This window comes from Rana temporaria, chromosome 3, assembly GCF_905171775.1.
Source record: "Rana temporaria chromosome 3, aRanTem1.1, whole genome shotgun sequence".
NCBI classification, from domain to species: domain Eukaryota; kingdom Metazoa; phylum Chordata; class Amphibia; order Anura; family Ranidae; genus Rana; species Rana temporaria.
The window spans coordinates 98,356,064-98,373,237 of record NC_053491.1 but is presented as its reverse complement, the minus strand read 5'-3'; the positions used below and the strand labels follow the sequence as shown (position 1 = coordinate 98,373,237).

Sequence of the window (17,174 nt, the reverse complement as noted above, 5' to 3'; positions counted from 1 at the left end):
ACTGACTAGTTCTAGGTTTTTTTTCCAGCCAGAAAACGCTGATAACAGTCTGTGTGTGCATGGACACATAGGATAACATGCTGGGGAGTTTACTGACTGCAGAAGAACGTGTCTAAAGCCAAAAACAGCAGCTGTAAAAACGTTCAGTGTGCATGAGGCCTTACAGTGAGGGAACCACCATTAAGGCCTCATGCACACTGGACTTTTTTTGATGTTTTTACAGCAGCTGTTTTTGGCAGTAGACTTTTTTTTCTACAGTCCTTTAACTCTTCATGTTATCCTATGTGTCCATGTACACATAGGCTGTTATCAGCAGTTTTGGACAGTGGCGTTTTTGAGCAGCAAAAAACAAAAACTAGTGGGTTCTGAGATATGTTTTTTAGCTGTAAAAATGCTCTAAACACCGATAAACGCTCAAAAACGTCACTCACCAGCATTTAAAAAATTCTATCCACTGAAAAATAAATAAATAAATGTTCTTAAAAAAAATAAAAAAAAACGCTAAAAACCCAATTGCAAAAACGTTGAAAAACTCACTGCAACACTACTGGCGTTTTTAATAACGTTATTTTAATGTCCAGTGCGCATGAGGCCTAAAAGAATGAGGGCTCAGAAGTGGTGGGGTCTATATATTTCTCAGCTTTTCCAACAGTTTTCCTAAGAGCCCCAGGGAACAGACAATAGTTGTTTGGTAAATATACCTGCAGTCAGGTTCACGACTGATGCTGTTCCCGCAGTAATGGCATCCACCTGGGAGTGAATCTCATGTTTCGACTCGTCTACTTTGTTTTGAATCCAGACCCTGGATGCCTATAATATAAATTTATAAAATGTAAAAGCCAAAAAGTTAATCTATAGCCAACGGGGGAAAAAAAAAGAAGCTTAAAACAAGCCATTTTATTTACTTTATAATATAGACCAATGTACACTTAAATCCTGTAGTGCAACAAATATATATATATATATATATATATATATATATATTAGGGCTGTGCAAATTAACTTTTAATTAATCGATTAATCTTTAATTTTTTTGATCGATCAAAATCTTTTTGATCGATTTAAAATTCTTTTGATTTGTACTCACCTCTCCGCCGTCTTCTGGGACTTCAGGGAGTTTGGTCGGAGATCCAGTAACGTCACAGACACCGGCGGGGGTTGCCCGTGTCCATCTGAAGGGCTCCTTTGCTGTGCCTTCATATCTGCATGCCAGCGGGACCTTACTATCTGCCACACGCAAGGGCTGTTACACTTCCCTCTATCACTTCCCTTTATCAACCTGGGATTCTACAACCATCCACTGGGAGTTGTGATAGTTGCCTTCATGGGACATCTACATGCTGACGGACTGATGTTAACCTCTCCTCATCTGGATTCAGCAGTGGTATCGTTGTACACATTTTTATACCAGTATCATACTTGGCTACATGTTTTTATGACTGCTTGGTATTACTCGCACCATTTTTACAGTTTATGTAGCAACATCGATTTTATCTCCAGTGCAATATTTATTTGGTTACCTACTTGAAGACTATAAAAGTTTTAATGCTATTCCCATCGAGCGTCTGTTTTTTGTATGCTGCTATTTATTTTTCCAGTTGTTGGTAGCTGCACTGGGAATCAGCCTGCAAGGAGATCAGCTAAAAGTAGTTGGATCTGTATGTGCGTTATAATTAATCGAAATTAGTCGATTAATCGAACAGAAAAATTTTGATCAGTAACAGCCCTAATATATATATATACCTCCAATACAAATTCAAATCAATATAGTAAATAATAAATTCTATTAATAAAGTGCTGACGTGCTAGTGATATAAATGATAATTTCTTAATCATTTAAGTGTAATAAACACAAATTATCATGATGAGGGTCACTTTACAGATTCCTGGACACACCCAGAATGGGCATTACTCCCTTACTGGTGTCCTCACCTGAGGACTTAGGGATCTCCCCATTGGAGTGGGTAGACTCCTGTTAGAGAAACATCTGATAAATACTCAATAGATTCATACAAAATAGAGTGTTTCAAAAAGATTGGAGACTCGAATGTATGTGAATTTATAGCCCATTTGTTCGAATGATGATAGAAAAAATATCACTATATGTCATCACTGGATTTTCAGTTTGCAAATATTTGTACTATTTGTACTATAACACAATAAGTTTATATTTGATACTATGTGTATTCAAAACGAACAGAGCCTGTATTTTTATTGTGAAAAAAAATGAAAAAACTTCAACAAAAATTATTGAAAGAAAACAAACAAAAAAAACAGATCAAAAAAGTCCTTCTAAAATTTTCCATGTAGTTGAAACTTTGTGATCCTTATGAATATTGCTCCCCCCTCTTTGTAGTTCTCCTCACCTCAGGTATAACATTGCAAACCCCCTGAGGAAGACACATCATCCCTGTGTTGACACGGGTCGGGGAGGGGACAGGATGGTGTAGGAAGCAATGGCAACACGAGCAGCTGCAGAGGAGCCGAGGAACATACAACCTTATTGGATTTTTATTATCTATCAGGATATAGGGTGGTGCGCTGAAGCACCCATAAAAAAAACGATAAAGCACTATCCAGCCTTATCTTTCATATATGTACCAAGGATCACATAACTGAATAGCACAGGATCCCGCAGAGCCTATAAATCATAGAACCCTGAGGTGGTTTGACTGTGTTAGGCCAAACTTAAGTGTACGGGCACACGTCCTAAGACAGGGGTGCCCAACCTTTTGAAGCGCGAGGATCACTTAAGCGACTAGGTAACTGGTCGCGGGCCACAATGAGCGGTGCGGGTGGAAGCCACTCCTTAGAGGTGAATGGAAAGCCCAATTGGGTCGGACTGACCATGTAAAAGGGGCAGATGGCTGCTTTCACACTGATGTGCTGCGGTTTACTCGCACTGCAGGTGCAACACAGTGTACATTTGGCTTTTCTGCACTATATTATATTCTGAAGGTTTGGTGCACTTTCAGAAATCTCACCAAACTCGCAAGTAATAATAGAAGTCTATGGCTCAGTGCAGGTAACCCGCACCAGCACTGCATCTGAGGATTCATTTGAAAGCAGCCCAGTAACCACCAGAGAACAGATATGCCCATATATACACTGTGGGCCAGATCCACGAAGAAGTTACGTCGGCGTATCTTTTGATACGCCGCGTAACTTCTAGGATGCTCCGGCGTATCTTTGTTTTGTATCCACAAAACAAGATACGCCAGAATGGGGGCTAGATCCGACTGACGTGCGTCTTAGTACGCCGTCAGATCTTAGGTGTATATTTACGCTGGCCGCTAGGTGTCGCTTCCGTTTATTTCCGCGTAGAATATGCAAATTAGCTAGATACGCGGATTCTCAAAACGTACGCCTGCCCGGCGCATTTTTTTACGTCGTTTGCGTAAGGCTTTTTCCGGCGTATAGTTAGCCCTGCTCTATGAGGCGTACGCAATGTTAAGTATGGACGTCGGGCCAGCGCCGAATTTTCCGTCGTTTGCGTAAAACGTTTGCGAATAGGGCTTTGCGTAAATTCACGTCGTCTAGGCATTGAGCGGGCGTAATTTAATTTGAAAATTCGACGTGATACTGAGCATGCGCCGTACGAAAAAAAGCGTCATTTATGTGGGGTCATGCTTATTTTACATAAAACACGCCCCCCTGTTCCTCATTTGATTTAGGCGCGCTTACGCCGGAAGATTTATGCTACGCTGCCGTAACTTTAGAGGCAAGTGCTTTGTGAATACAGCACTTGCCTCTCAAAGTTGCGGCGGCGTAGCGTTACTACGATACGCTACGCCCATTTAAAGATACACCCATCTACGTGGATCTGGCCTTGTGATTTTAGTAATAAACTGAACTTTAATAACAGTATTTTTTATTCTATCCCAGAGCAGGAGGTCGCGGGCCACTGGTTGGGCACCCCTGCCCTAAGGTGAGGAGAACCCCAAAGGGGGAGCACAAGTTTGATGGCACGTTTGGAGCACCATCACAAAGTTTCCACTACAGAAAAAATATTTATAAGGATCATAAAGTTTCAACTACATGGAAAATGTAGGACTTTTTTGATAATTCATGTTTATTACACTTAAATGATAAAGAAATTATCCTTTATATCACTAGCACGTCAGCACTGTATTAATAGAATGTATTATTCACTATATTGATTTTAATTTTCATTGGACGTATATAGATTTGTTGCACTACAGGATTTATAAGTGTACAGCGCGGCATTGGTCTGTATTATTCATTATTGAGCACATGTGTATGGGAGTGTAATTAGTGCCAGCAGCTAAAATTACTGCAGATATCTATATTATTAAGCTTATTTAAAGTGAACATCTCTGGCATCTCGCAAGGTTTTTTTATATTCAATTTTAATTTACTTCATACTACAGAGCCCTGATATATCCAAGGATGGCATGTGTGATTGAGAACCGCTATAAATTTAGGTCAGATCCTCCCCTCGAATATGAAATCTTGTCAACAAAATACAGTCATCTATGTTTATGTAAATGAAGAAATCACTTTCATTAAGTCCATCTTACCATGTCATGTCCCAGCGGTGGCAGATTGTCCACCTGGCTCAGATCATCATGTGCTTGTTGAACTGCATGCATGCTGGTGTTAATGGTTCCCATCAGAGCCTGCTGAGCTGAAGTCTGTACAGGAAATAAACAAATTAATTTCCTGCAGAAAGCTGTCCGATTCTTTCACATATTGCCATCTGACCAAATTTCAACTCATGCATTGAAGGCAAAGAACATTTCACAGAAACCCCCCCCCCCCCCCCCCCCCAACCTTTTATTAGGTCAAGTTTCCTTAAATAGTAAATTGCAAAACTACACACTGACAGCTGTTATGCCTCATTTCTTGTAAAATTATTCAGCTTTTACCTTACAGCACTTCCCATCAAATGTATCCAATAAGAAGGAACACAGCAAATGTGTGTTCTTTGATCCCCATAGTATACACATGCTTACAGATTACTGCAAATATTTCTTGCTGTGTTTAACTTGATGGATTTATTATTTTGCTTAAGATAAAAAAGTAGGTTATGAGACAAATGATTCTGTTAATTAGTGTTGACATATGGTGGGGCTGTTTAGGATCAGATTAATTGAAAGGATTAACAAAACTAGGCATTTAATAAGCCAGCGACTTACACAGAAATGATTCACAATGTTCCTCTACAATTCAAACAAGCAAACGGCAGAGAAACAGGTGGGGGGGGGGGGTGGTCAAAACTGGAGCTAGGACTTAAAGTAAAAAGGCAGAAGGTTTTTATCTTAATGCATTCTATGCATCAAGATAAAAAGTCTTCTGCGTGCAGCAGCCCCCCTCAACCCCTCCTATTACTTACCCGAGGTCCAGGGACTGCCCGGGACTCACCTCCTCATTGGCTAAGACAGCAGCACCGTGCCATTGGCTCCCACTGCTGTCAGTCAGCCAATGAGAGAAAGAGGATGGGCCACCGCTCCATGTCTGAATGGACACAGGAAGCCGCAGCTCAGCTCGGATGCTCCATAGCAGGCCGCTTGCTGTGGGGGCACTCAACAGGAGGGAGGGGCCAGGAGCACCGGCGGGGGGACCAGAGACAAGGAGGATCTGGGCTGTTCTGTGCAAATCCACTGCAACAGAGCAAGTATATTTTTAACAAGCAAAAAAACAAAACAAGACTTTAGTATCACCAACTATTACACAGAGAAGCTAAACTCTTCGCATATAATGTAGCGATGAACAAGCAGAATAGATTACCGATAAGGAAAAAGGAACCCTGGTTAAATCGGTCCTTGAATGTAGATGGTAAAAACAGATTATTATTGTGCAAGGTCCATAGAGCATCATAGTATCTACCAACTTTTTTATTTTTTATAAAGGACATATACAGTTTAATTTCCATGCTTAAAGACTTATTACAGCATCAGCTGTCAAGTGGACACAATCACTATAACTGGCTGGCATATTAATCACATGATTGAGAAACAGGGTATGTACTGTAGTTTCCAATTGAAACATCAATTTCAGCACTGGTATTGACAGCAAGGTCTCAGAAACAGCAACCCACCCCAACATGGGCTCCTAGTTCCATAACAGAACATAAATTACTGTTTCCTCAGCATGAGATTTTGTGACATATTGGACAATTTGCAGCTCTTAAAGTGAAAATTTCAGTCAAATTCTAACTAAACCTAAATCTTCTTCCACCCCCATTCGAAGACTATTCTATCTACCCTGTAAAAGATGTTTATACCAACCTATTGTGAAGCAGCTCCAGTCTGGTCACATGATCTTCCCCCAGTGCCAACTTCAATGTAGAGCAGAGAAAGCCGACAACTGCTGCCTTATAGTAAGCCTATGGGTGACATCGCCCAGGCTCTGCAGTCATTGTCACAGTCTTCTCTCTACACTGAAACCAACACTGGGACTCAATCACGTGACAAAAGGTAAGTATTCAGATCTTTACTTTTACAGGGTAGATAATCTTAGAATGGGGGTGGGATTAGATTCAGGCTTGGTTAAAACTTGACTGGGATTATAACTTTAAGGGCAATTTGTCCATTGTGTCACTGGTACAGAGAAGCATATTTATTATTTAACACAGGCACAGGGGAACTTATCTGTACCGATAACACATCAGCTCCCTGCGCATAGGTGCATCCTCTCTCCTCTGCCCAGCCGAGGGTTCCAGTGGGTGGGGCTGAGCACTGCCGCCAGCCGGGGAGGAGAGCAGAGAGGAGAAAGACAAGTCGCATGATTGCAGGGAGTCGCTGTGTTATCGGTACAGATAAGCATATTTATTACATGGCACAGGGGAACTTATTTTTATATTACAGATGGTACAGGCGCTTTTAATATTAAATATGAAAGCAGCAAGAGCAGAGGGGACGGGCAGTGACACAAGCAGACAAACAGGGAGGGGGAAGAGGACGGAGGAGAGGACACAGGAGACAGAGAGCAGTGCTATCAATGACGGAGGCACGTAAACGGACCATGGTGTCGGGGCTCAGCAGCCATGATGCACGGTGGTCAGTTTACAGGGTTAGGGCAGAGCCAGGCAGGATCAGATAGGTGTTTTAGGTGTTGCAGGGGCCAAATTACACAGCACTGTGCAACATGCTTTGAGGGAAAAGGATCTTTTCTTTTTTGGGGTAACCCTAAAAAAAGAAAAAAAAAATGATCTTGTCCCTTTAAAGTATGAATAAGAGCACAGTGCTTTCTGTAGAATTTTGCCTCCTGTATCATCTAAAAAACCTGGCTGATCCTGCCTGGTTATGCCCTCCCCCTGTAAACTGACCATGGTTCATCATGGCTGCTGAGCTATGACACTGTGGTCAGTTAACATGCCTCCGTCATGAACTCTCTCCTCTGTCATCCTCCCCCACCTCCCTCCCTGCCTGTCAGCTCGTGACAGTGCCCGCCCCTCCCCTCCGTGCTGCTAAAATAACTGTAATTTTTAGGCAAACCCCTGTTTTAACTAATGCAATGTCTCTAATGTGTGTGCTTTATTAAAAAAATGCCTCTGTATACCCCATTTTATAGAGCCGCTCATGTGAGCGGCCTCCTCTGTCCTCCTCCTTCCGACTGACGTCAACGAGGGGGAGTCTCAGTCCCTTCCCGCTGTAGCTGTCAGATCGGGTGAGGAAACGGTGCCGGTCACGGAGTGCAGAGCAGCGCTCGGAAATAAGGTAAACAGACATTGCATTAGCTAACAAAGGTGATTACCTGATAATGATTTAAGGACATTCAACCAGAAGAGGTAAAGAACATTTAACCAACAGAAAAAACAGATTAACACTATGAGCTAGGAACATTCAACCAGAACATAAAATTATTTAAGAAAAAGGGTTGTACAATGTTCATGGAGATTCCAGTACTCACCATTAGGTGGTGTAGTGAATCAGCTACTACAGAGAGGAATCTGCTATACAGAGTTGATACAATGTTGCGACAGGAATCGGCTTTCTTAGGTCCCTTTCACATTGAGGCGTTTTTCATGCGGTACAGCGCTAAAAATAGCGCTGCTATACCGCATGAAAAAACCTGCCCTGTAGTGTACAATGTGAAAGCCCGAAGGCTTTCACATTGAAGCAGTGCGCTAGCAGGAGCGCTCCAAAAGTCCTGCTAGCCGCATCTTTACCGCGGTATAGGAGCGGTGTGTTCACCGCTCCTATACCGCGCCTTCCCATTGAAATCAATGGGAAAGCGCGGTAATACCGCCCGCAACGCTTTTTCGGCCGCTAGCGGGGGTTAAAACCTCACCGCTAGCGCCCGAATATCGCGGTAAATACGACGGTATAGCCGCGCTACAAATAGCGCGGCTATACCGTCACCACGGCTCAATGTGAAAGAGGTCTTAGAGTCAGTTCACACTACAGCGGCACGACTTCTAGGGCGACTCACACTACAGCTGCACGACTTCGGGGGCGACTCTTCAGAGGCGATTTGCAAAACGACTTCTGTATAAAAGTCAATGCAGGTCGCCCCGAGCCGCCCCCGAAGTCGTACAGGAACCTTTTTCTAAGTCGGAGCGACTTGCGTCGCTCCTATTAGAACGGTTCCATTGCATTCAATGGGACGTGACTCGTCAGGCTGCTGAGCCGCCTGTCGCGTCGCCCCAGTGTGAACCGGGTCTAAGGTAAAGGGCACTTTCACACTGATGCGGTACGTACAGTTTCCTTGTAGTGCAGCACAGTATACCTGCGATTTTAGTCTGGTAAAGAGAGTTTGGTCTCTGCCAAGTTCTATCAATTCAGTACAGCAGTTCACTCTGTGCAGTAACTAAATCGATACACTTAAAGCGATTGTTGTGTGTGTTTTAAAAAAAAAAGCATTTACAAAACAGGTTTATACTTCCCTGTTTCGTGCAATGAAATTGCATAGAGTGACCTTGAACATTCTATTCTTGGGTCCCCTGCCAGTTCTCCTGGGCTCCTCCGCTCCGCCAAGTGCAAAGTCACTTTTTTTGGAGGCACTCATACGGGCTTACCCCTGCAAGTGGCTGTGATTGACAGCAGTGGGAACTAAAGGCCTCAGTAGTGTATGGCCAGCTTTAACCTCCCCAATAAGGACACAGACAGCAACACAAATTGACAGATATTTTAGTCATGCTTCACTGGACCAAAACAAAAAATGTCTTTGCTCAGAAAAACAGTTTAGATCTGTACAAGCCTTGAAAAAATCTGATCCTCATTAGAAATTCTAGCATTTTCTGTCTTTGAATGGGTCTTTTTTTTAGGAATTGCTGTTCACTTTCAATTTACACCATAACAGCTGTGTCCATTCTTTTATCTTTTTCATTCTTCCATTTTTGGGTAAATCATTTTTTGCCGCATTTTAATAGGCTTTCCCATGATACATTCTTCTAACAATCTCAGCTGTGCTTAATCCGAATAGTAACAGCCCTTCATGAAGCTAATTAACAGAGTCACTTGATAAAGTATTTATTTTGCATGACTAGGTGCCATTAGGAAACTGATTGATTGCCTAGAGCGAGGGACTTCATCTAACAGAACACAACAGCATTTAGTTACCAAGTACCACCCCCTCTTTACATTTACTTCAAAAGAGATCATGGCTATATTCAAGAAATATTGGTGTGTATATATGAAAAACAAAATTATATGCCGTGTTGATCTTTCTTTTGTAATTTTCATGATAGTCTTACACTGAAGCCATCCTTCCTGTCATTTTCATTTAACACACGTAAATTATTTCTAAATATAGTCGCTTACCAGGGGTGGCATGTGACCTCTGTGCATCTGGCCTGTGGTAAGTTGTTGCTGGGCAGATGGCATAGTGCCGACATTGAAAGTCTCTGGGCCACTAGATCCTGAGCGTATAATAGCAGGTAGTGCAACTGTGCCATGTTCAAGCTTTCCTGGACGGGTAACTTGTTGCTGCTGAAGAATTGTTGATCTGGGAACAGAAAAATGCTTACAAATTAAAGTTTAGTAACCACAATAAACATTTTTTATAGTTAATGGCAGCACTTACAGTAGGTGTTTGTGATATTGTGCTTTCAGCACGACAGCGTCGCGCTGATACTCGGCGACAGGGTGCCGAGATCTCGCCGACATCTCACACTCACTGGAATAGTGACAGCACATCCCAGCAAGCGCGTCATAGAAGCGACGGGAGATCCGACTTGGATTCCCGCCAATTCTACACGTGTGCGGCGTTTGTTATGAATCCTGAGGGGGAAGTCCCCGCCGGATTTTAAATAAAAATCCGGCATGGGTCCCCCCCTCAGGAGCATACCGGGCCCTTAGGTCTGTTATGGGTTGTAAGGAGAGCCCCCTCTACGCCGAAAAAAACGGCGTAGGGGTCCCCCTACAATCCATACCAGACCCGTATCCAAAGCACGCTACCCGGCCAGCCAGGAAGGGAGTGGGGACGAGCGAGCGCCCCCCCCCCCTCCTGAGCCGTACCAGGCTGCATGCCCTCAACATGGGGGGGTTGGGTGCTCTGGGGCAGGGGGGCGCACTGCGGCCCCCCCACCTCAGAGCACCCTGTCCCCATGTTGATGAGGACAGGGCCCCTTCCCGACAACCCTGGCCGTTGGTTGTCGGGGTATGCGGGCGGGAGGCTTATCGGAATCTGGGAGCCCCCTTTAATAAGGGGGCCCCCAGATACCGGCCCCCCCACCCTAAGTGAATGAGTATGGGGTACATCGTACCCCTACCCATTCACCTGCAAGAAAAGTGGTAAAAACACAAATAAACCACACAGTGTATTAAAATATTTTATTTTTCTGCTCCGGAGGCCGCCCCCTGTCTTCTTTATTAGCTCTTTTACCAGGGGGGGCTTCTTCTTTGACGTCTTCGGGTGGGTGGGGGCCGCCGTCTGGTTCTCTTCCACCGCCGGGGGGGGGGTGGCTTTTAAAAAAGCCCCCACCCCCCCGGCGGGTTTCCTCCGGCGTCTTCGGCGGGGCTCTTCTTCCGCTATCCCGACGGGTCTTCTCAACTCTCCGGGGTTCTCCTTCTGTCTTCGCCGCTCTCCGTTGTTGACTCGGCGCACCCCGGTTCTTCGTCTCGCTGTCCGGTGTCTTCTTCCGTGCTGTACGTCTTCTCCTTCCGTGCTGTGATGAGTTCTTCTTCCGTGCTGTGACGTCATGTTCTTCACTTCTCTCCTTCTCCCGATGTTGACACGCCGGTCCTCCTCGCTGAAATGACGGATGCGCGCCTTGCATCGGACCTATATAGGCCTCACAGTCCCATCATGCTCTGTACCTACCCATGTGATACCTACCCACGTGGTAGGTATCACATGGGTAGGTACAGAGCATGATGGGACTGTGAGGCCTATATAGGTCCGATGCAAGGCGCGCATCCGTCATTTCAGCGAGGAGGACCGGCGTGTCAACATCGGGAGAAGGAAAGAAGTGAAGAACATGACGTCACAGCACGGAAGAAGAACTCATCACAGCACGGAAGGAGAAGACGTACAGCACGGAAGAAGACACCGGACAGCGAGACGAAGAACCGGGGTGCGCCGAGTCAACAACGGAGAGCGGCGAAGACAGAAGGAGAACCCCGGAGAGTTGAGAAGACCCGTCGGGATAGCGGAAGAAGAAGAAGAGCCCCGCCGAAGACGCCGGAGGAAACCCGCCGGGGGGGTGGGGGCTTTTTTAAAAGCCACCCCCCCCGGCGGTGGAAGAGAACCAGACGGCGGCCCCCACCCACCCGAAGACGTCAAAGAAGAAGCCCCCCCTGGTAAAAGAGCTAATAAAGAAGACAGGGGGCGGCCTCCGGAGCAGAAAAATAAAATATTTTAATACACTGTGTGGTTTATTTGTGTTTTTACCACTTTTCTTGCAGGTGAATGGGTAGGGGTACGATGTACCCCATACTCATTCACTTAGGGTGGGGGGGCCGGTATCTGGGGGCCCCCTTATTAAAGGGGGCTCCCAGATTCCGATAAGCCTCCCGCCCGCATACCCCGACAACCAACGGCCAGGGTTGTCGGGAAGGGGCCCTGTCCTCATCAACATGGGGACAGGGTGCTCTGAGGTGGGGGGGCCGCAGTGCGCCCCCCTGCCCCAGAGCACCCAACCCCCCCATGTTGAGGGCATGCAGCCTGGTACGGCTCAGGAGGGGGGGGGGGGCTCGCTCGTCCCCACTCCCTTCCTGGCTGGCCGGGTAGCGTGCTTTGGATACGGGTCTGGTATGGATTGTAGGGGGACCCCCTACGCCGTTTTTTTCGGCGTAGGGGGGCTCTCCTTACAACTCATAACAGACCTAAGGGCCCGGTATGCTCCTGAGGGGGGGACCCATGCCGGATTTTTATTTAAAATCCGGCGGGGACTTCCCCCTCAGGATTCATAACAAACGCCGCACACGTGTAGAATTGGCGGGAATCCAAGTCGGATTTCCCGTCGCTTCTATGACGGCTCTGTCTCCATCGCGGCAAGCCAGCTCGGCGCTGGCTCCCGCGATGGGGCTCGTAGGTGCTCAATCTTGCCGAGAAAGAGAGCGAGATTGACACAAAATCGGGTTCACCTACTGTACAGTGGAAGAAAACCTCAACTATACTGATTCTTAAAAAAAAATTCCCTCCCCCTTTATCCCACCTATTCAGCCTAATCCGTATATTTACCCATTTTTAATCCGATCATGTGATCCTGCAGCTCTATATCATGGAGTGCTTGAATTACGGGAGCTGTGACATCACTCATAGCCCAGCTGTTGCCGATGCTCCCTCCTCTCCCCTGCAGCAGCTGCCCACAACACAGTAAACCCAGAGCTGCGGGATCACGTGACTGACCAAAGTGGATTAAAAATAGGTAAGTGTACAGAGCTTTGTTCAAGTTTGGCAGGAAAGGGGGGGGGGGGGCGTTCTTCCACTTTAAAACAGGTTGATGAGCTGCGATCAATTAGGTAGTCTGCAATATTTCTATACCCACTTTTTTGGCGAAACAGATTCTTCTAACATTGTAGACTCTTCATCTCCTTCTAGTCCAAATCGGTCCTTACTTTGTTTCTGGGGACAGGTGAGAATTGAGTAAATGAAAATTCAATACAAAAAAACACTACAAAAAATTGCAAGCAATCTGAGGTAAAAATACTAAGAGGCCCTATTTATCTTGGTTTCTGAAGATAGGATGGCTAAAGAAAAACAAAGAGCAAAATGTATAAACCATGCTTGCTACCACCACTAAAACGTAGAACATGCTGGTGCATAGAAGTGGTCACACACAAGCTAAAATGTTTGAATTCTACCACATCTGTTTTTTCATTTATTTATAGAATGCATTATATTTTTTAAACCACATTGTCGTGATTGTTAGTTTAGAGGTAAATGGAGCTTGGTGGAGTTATTTAAACTGTGACTATGTGATTTACAAAAATAAGGGGTCTACATACAAGCAGTGTTCACCAATTGGAAGACGAGGACACCTACCTTCTTGAGGATGATGTCAATGTACCCTGCGATGAGCTGTGATATCTGTTCCCCTTCAGTGGTCTGCACAGAATAATAGCTCTCCTGATACTCTCCAAAGTCCTGAAAAAATAACAGAGAGACTAAATCAGAGTTTAGGAGGCAAAATAGGCAAGAGAAGAAAAAAAATGTTTTAAGTGTGTGGGCAAATGCTCAAGGTTACAATAATTTAAAGCTGTAGTCAATGCTTATTATTAAAGGAGTTGTAAAGGAAAAATTTGTTTTGCCTAAAATTAATGTCTGCAAGGTAGACAGACAGAATAGTGTAATGATTCTGTTAAAAAACTAGTAAATACCTATTAAATTCCTTCATCTATATCACCTACGGCATTCTAGTTTCTGTTCTCTCATTCACTTCCTGGTTTGCGGCGCTTGTTCATGTAAGAACTACATTTCCCAGTATGAATTGCGGCACGCCCAGTAATTCACACCTCCTTGAGGTCTCTAACACGTAGAGAGCGTCCTGCCGCACAGATGTAGTTCCCAGGAGGGGGTGAGCATGTTACTGACCACCGCAGTAAAGCCTCCCGTCACGGTGGTCAGTAAAATCAGACAAGCAGGAAGTGAACAGAACAGAGAAGAAATAAAGCAACTTCTGAGCAAAAACAAACAATGAGGAAGTGAAAAGAGGAATGTCTGCAGGTAAAGGATGCTTATTATGAAAAAAAAAAAAAAAAAATTCCTTTACAACCCCTTTAACTTCTACCTACAATTTATAATACATGTGCTCTTTGCTGAAGCTGGCAATGGGACCCAATCATGTGACTAGCTTGAAGCGCCCTCAGTATAGGTAAAAATACAAATCTTTCCTTTAAAGGATAGATAGAATAGGCTTAGAATGGAAATAGGTTTACGTCTAGTGTTTGACTGAACTTCCACTTTAAACAGAAAACCAATGTAATATGCATCAAAATAGAAAAGATCATATGGTCTTAATCTTATGTTCTATATAAAACATTTTATAATTGCATAACCTAACGATTGCAGATTCACTATACCTTAAACACAAGTTAGAGATTGGTAAAGAACCTCACCAGCAAAAGACTTTCTTTTTTTAATACACAGAAATTAATAAAATGTAATTTTGTGACCTTTCAAATGTTAAAAAAATTGGATACAGCCAGCCTACTGGATTTTACATGGCAATTATTGTTAGCGGCTGGTATAGGGGAAGGCTTCCTCGGCCCCTGCTTGGAGAACACAATGGGGGTTATTTCCTAAAGGCAAATCCACTTTGCACTACAAATTGCACTGAAAGTGCACTTGGAAATGCAGTCGCTTTAAATCTGAGGGGTAGATCTGAATTGAGGGGAAGCTCTGCTGATTTTATTATCCAATCATGTGCAAGTTAAAATGCAGTTTTTTTATTTTCCTTGCATTTCCCCCTCAAATCTACAGTAACTGCGCTTCCAAGTGCACTTTCAGCGCAATTTCAATTGCAGTTTGCACTTGTAGTGCAAAGTGGATTTGCCTTTCGTAAATAACCCCCCACGTCTGATAGGAGGAAATAAATTTGCTTTGTCTATGGCCGGTCTCTTTTAAAATCACCTTGTGTTTAATTAGTAAAATAGATTTTTATTGAGGACTTCGGCAATAAAGATAGATAGTCCAACATCTGAAAGTACAATATTGTTTATACGAGTTGTAACATACAGATCTACTTTGGTAAATCCAATTTTGTGTACAGTTACAATTTTTAAACACAGCAGTATACAACCCAACAGGGTGACTATCAGTTTCCAGGTGGACTGACTAGGTGGACAGCTTGAGATGTCAGAACAAAATAGACATCTCAAAGAACAACCGATTCATACCAAAGTGAAGCTTTTTGGAGAGGCGGCCCAGCGTTTAACAGTTGTTAGTGGCCATTCTTGAAGCACATCCTTGGTTTTCTCATCAACTCTCATTACTGAATCTTTGGTGATTCCAAGAAGTCGTGGCACAAGCTTATTCTTACTCTTCATTTTCTCCTGGAAGGTTAAAAGTGATACAAAAACAAAAAATAAATAATCGTTATATAAAACATATAAGCTGCATGCAGCCAAGGTGAAAACACAAAACAAATCTCAAATAGCCATCACATAATTATATTTTTTGGCCGAAGTAAAAATTCGATCTAATTTAGTCAGTCCTGTTACCAACAGAGCTGATCCTTACAGTGATAAAGTGTAGTGTTCAGAGCTGCATGCCACAGCATTACTGAATCACGAAGTCAGCAGAAAATGCAGACAGATTTGACTTGAGGGAAAAGTGTCTAGGTTAAATAATCACAGTCTTAACAAAGATGATAATTATGTAAGAAAGCACCAGAGGAGATGAAAGTTGGGAGACGGAAAAAATGCATGAAAAGCAAGAAAGAATTTGCCACAAAATCAGATTTCTTTTCTCCCACCACACAATGCATTTGCAGAGGAAACACTGGGGGCTTTTTACACACAGCCAAAGCAGACAACAGAAAACACTACATGCGTGGTAATGCACACACACAAACAGTAGGTGGCAGCACAGCACGAGGATAGAATTATAAACTGCTACAAGGCAGTTGCAGCAAAGTACTTTGTAATCATAATGCAATGAAATATATAGTGGGCCTTTTGTATGTTGGTATAAAATGTGTAAACGACTTCACTGGTATGATTTTTCTTCACTGGTATGATTGTTTATCGATTAATGAAACTTTAAAGTGGTGAGAAGAATTCTTTGACATCAGAACACTTTTAAAAATCTTGAACAGCAGCTCCCCAAGTTGACACCTTTATAAACAATCTGCGTTTATCTCCTCCATTACCTTATGACTGCCGATTGCAAATTTTACACACAAGGACCGTAAAAAAAATGATAATGGCATGACAGGAACAGAGCTGTATATATTATTATTTCCCTGGTTATCCATCTAAAATTTTACATTCAAAGATTGGAAATCAACAGAAGCTAATATTCACAGAAATAGATAGGCATCCTTATGTCCCCAATGCCTCAGGTAGACGGCTTTTTAGGGTCTAGTCATATCGGTCCTTTTTCCTGCACTAAAAAAACATGAATTTTTCTTCATAAAAGCACATTTCAGGTAGAAATCCTGCTCTTCCCTAACTGGCTGAATAACATCTATGTGCTGCATTTTTTAAAGAGAAGCCATAGGCACCCCTCATTTGTATATGCATTACCATGCACACAGATAGGTGTAAATGTGCCCTAATGTTCACATTCTTAAGCAGGCCAGAACATTTGATTTTTGTCCTTGCCATAAAATTATTTTCGTCAAGTTAAATGGACACAGGATTCAGAGACAATTGGGTTACACTGCTAATTACAGAAGAAATTGGACACTGGCAAACACAATACAGTGACCAGTCTGGTATAACCCCTTCCACTCCCAGCATGCCTCAGTTTTGTATCAAAACAGAGCAAGGAAGGATTTGTGAAGAGTACAAAAATCCACAGGGACACAGGATACAGAGACAATTGGGGCGCCCAAAGGCAGTTCAACTGCGGGGTGGGAAATACAGAAAAGAAAACTATCAGGCACATTATAAATAACAGAAGACAAGGATTGTCTGCTGCTCAAAACGGCCGACTAAAGGACCTTACTCCAATAGCTGGCATCAGATAAGGCCTGAGCATCCAACTGGTTACAGAAGACCAAATAGTGGCTTTGGGAAGCAGTTGCTTGATGATGAAAACCCCAAGAAGAACAGATCTAGTAGAGTATGCTTTGACAGGAAAGGGTGGAACCCTATACT

At 43.6% G+C, this 17,174-nt stretch overlaps 1 protein-coding gene across 3 annotated transcripts in view; it reads right to left on the bottom strand.

Moving 5' to 3' along the window:
• Window positions 1-17,174, bottom strand: part of TLN2 (talin 2) — a 289,294-nt gene that overhangs the window by 102,209 nt on the left and 169,911 nt on the right. For all 3 annotated transcript variants that reach the window (XM_040343054.1, XM_040343056.1, XM_040343055.1), the window contains exons 11-16: window positions 15,249-15,404; window positions 13,396-13,497; window positions 12,899-12,975; window positions 9,729-9,912; window positions 4,542-4,655; window positions 702-810 (exon numbers count right to left, since the gene is read on the bottom strand). In XM_040343054.1, coding sequence (XP_040198988.1) covers window positions 702-810; window positions 4,542-4,655; window positions 9,729-9,912; window positions 12,899-12,975; window positions 13,396-13,497; window positions 15,249-15,404 — 742 coding nt within the window. The remainder of the gene's footprint in view (window positions 1-701; window positions 811-4,541; window positions 4,656-9,728; window positions 9,913-12,898; window positions 12,976-13,395; window positions 13,498-15,248; window positions 15,405-17,174) is intronic.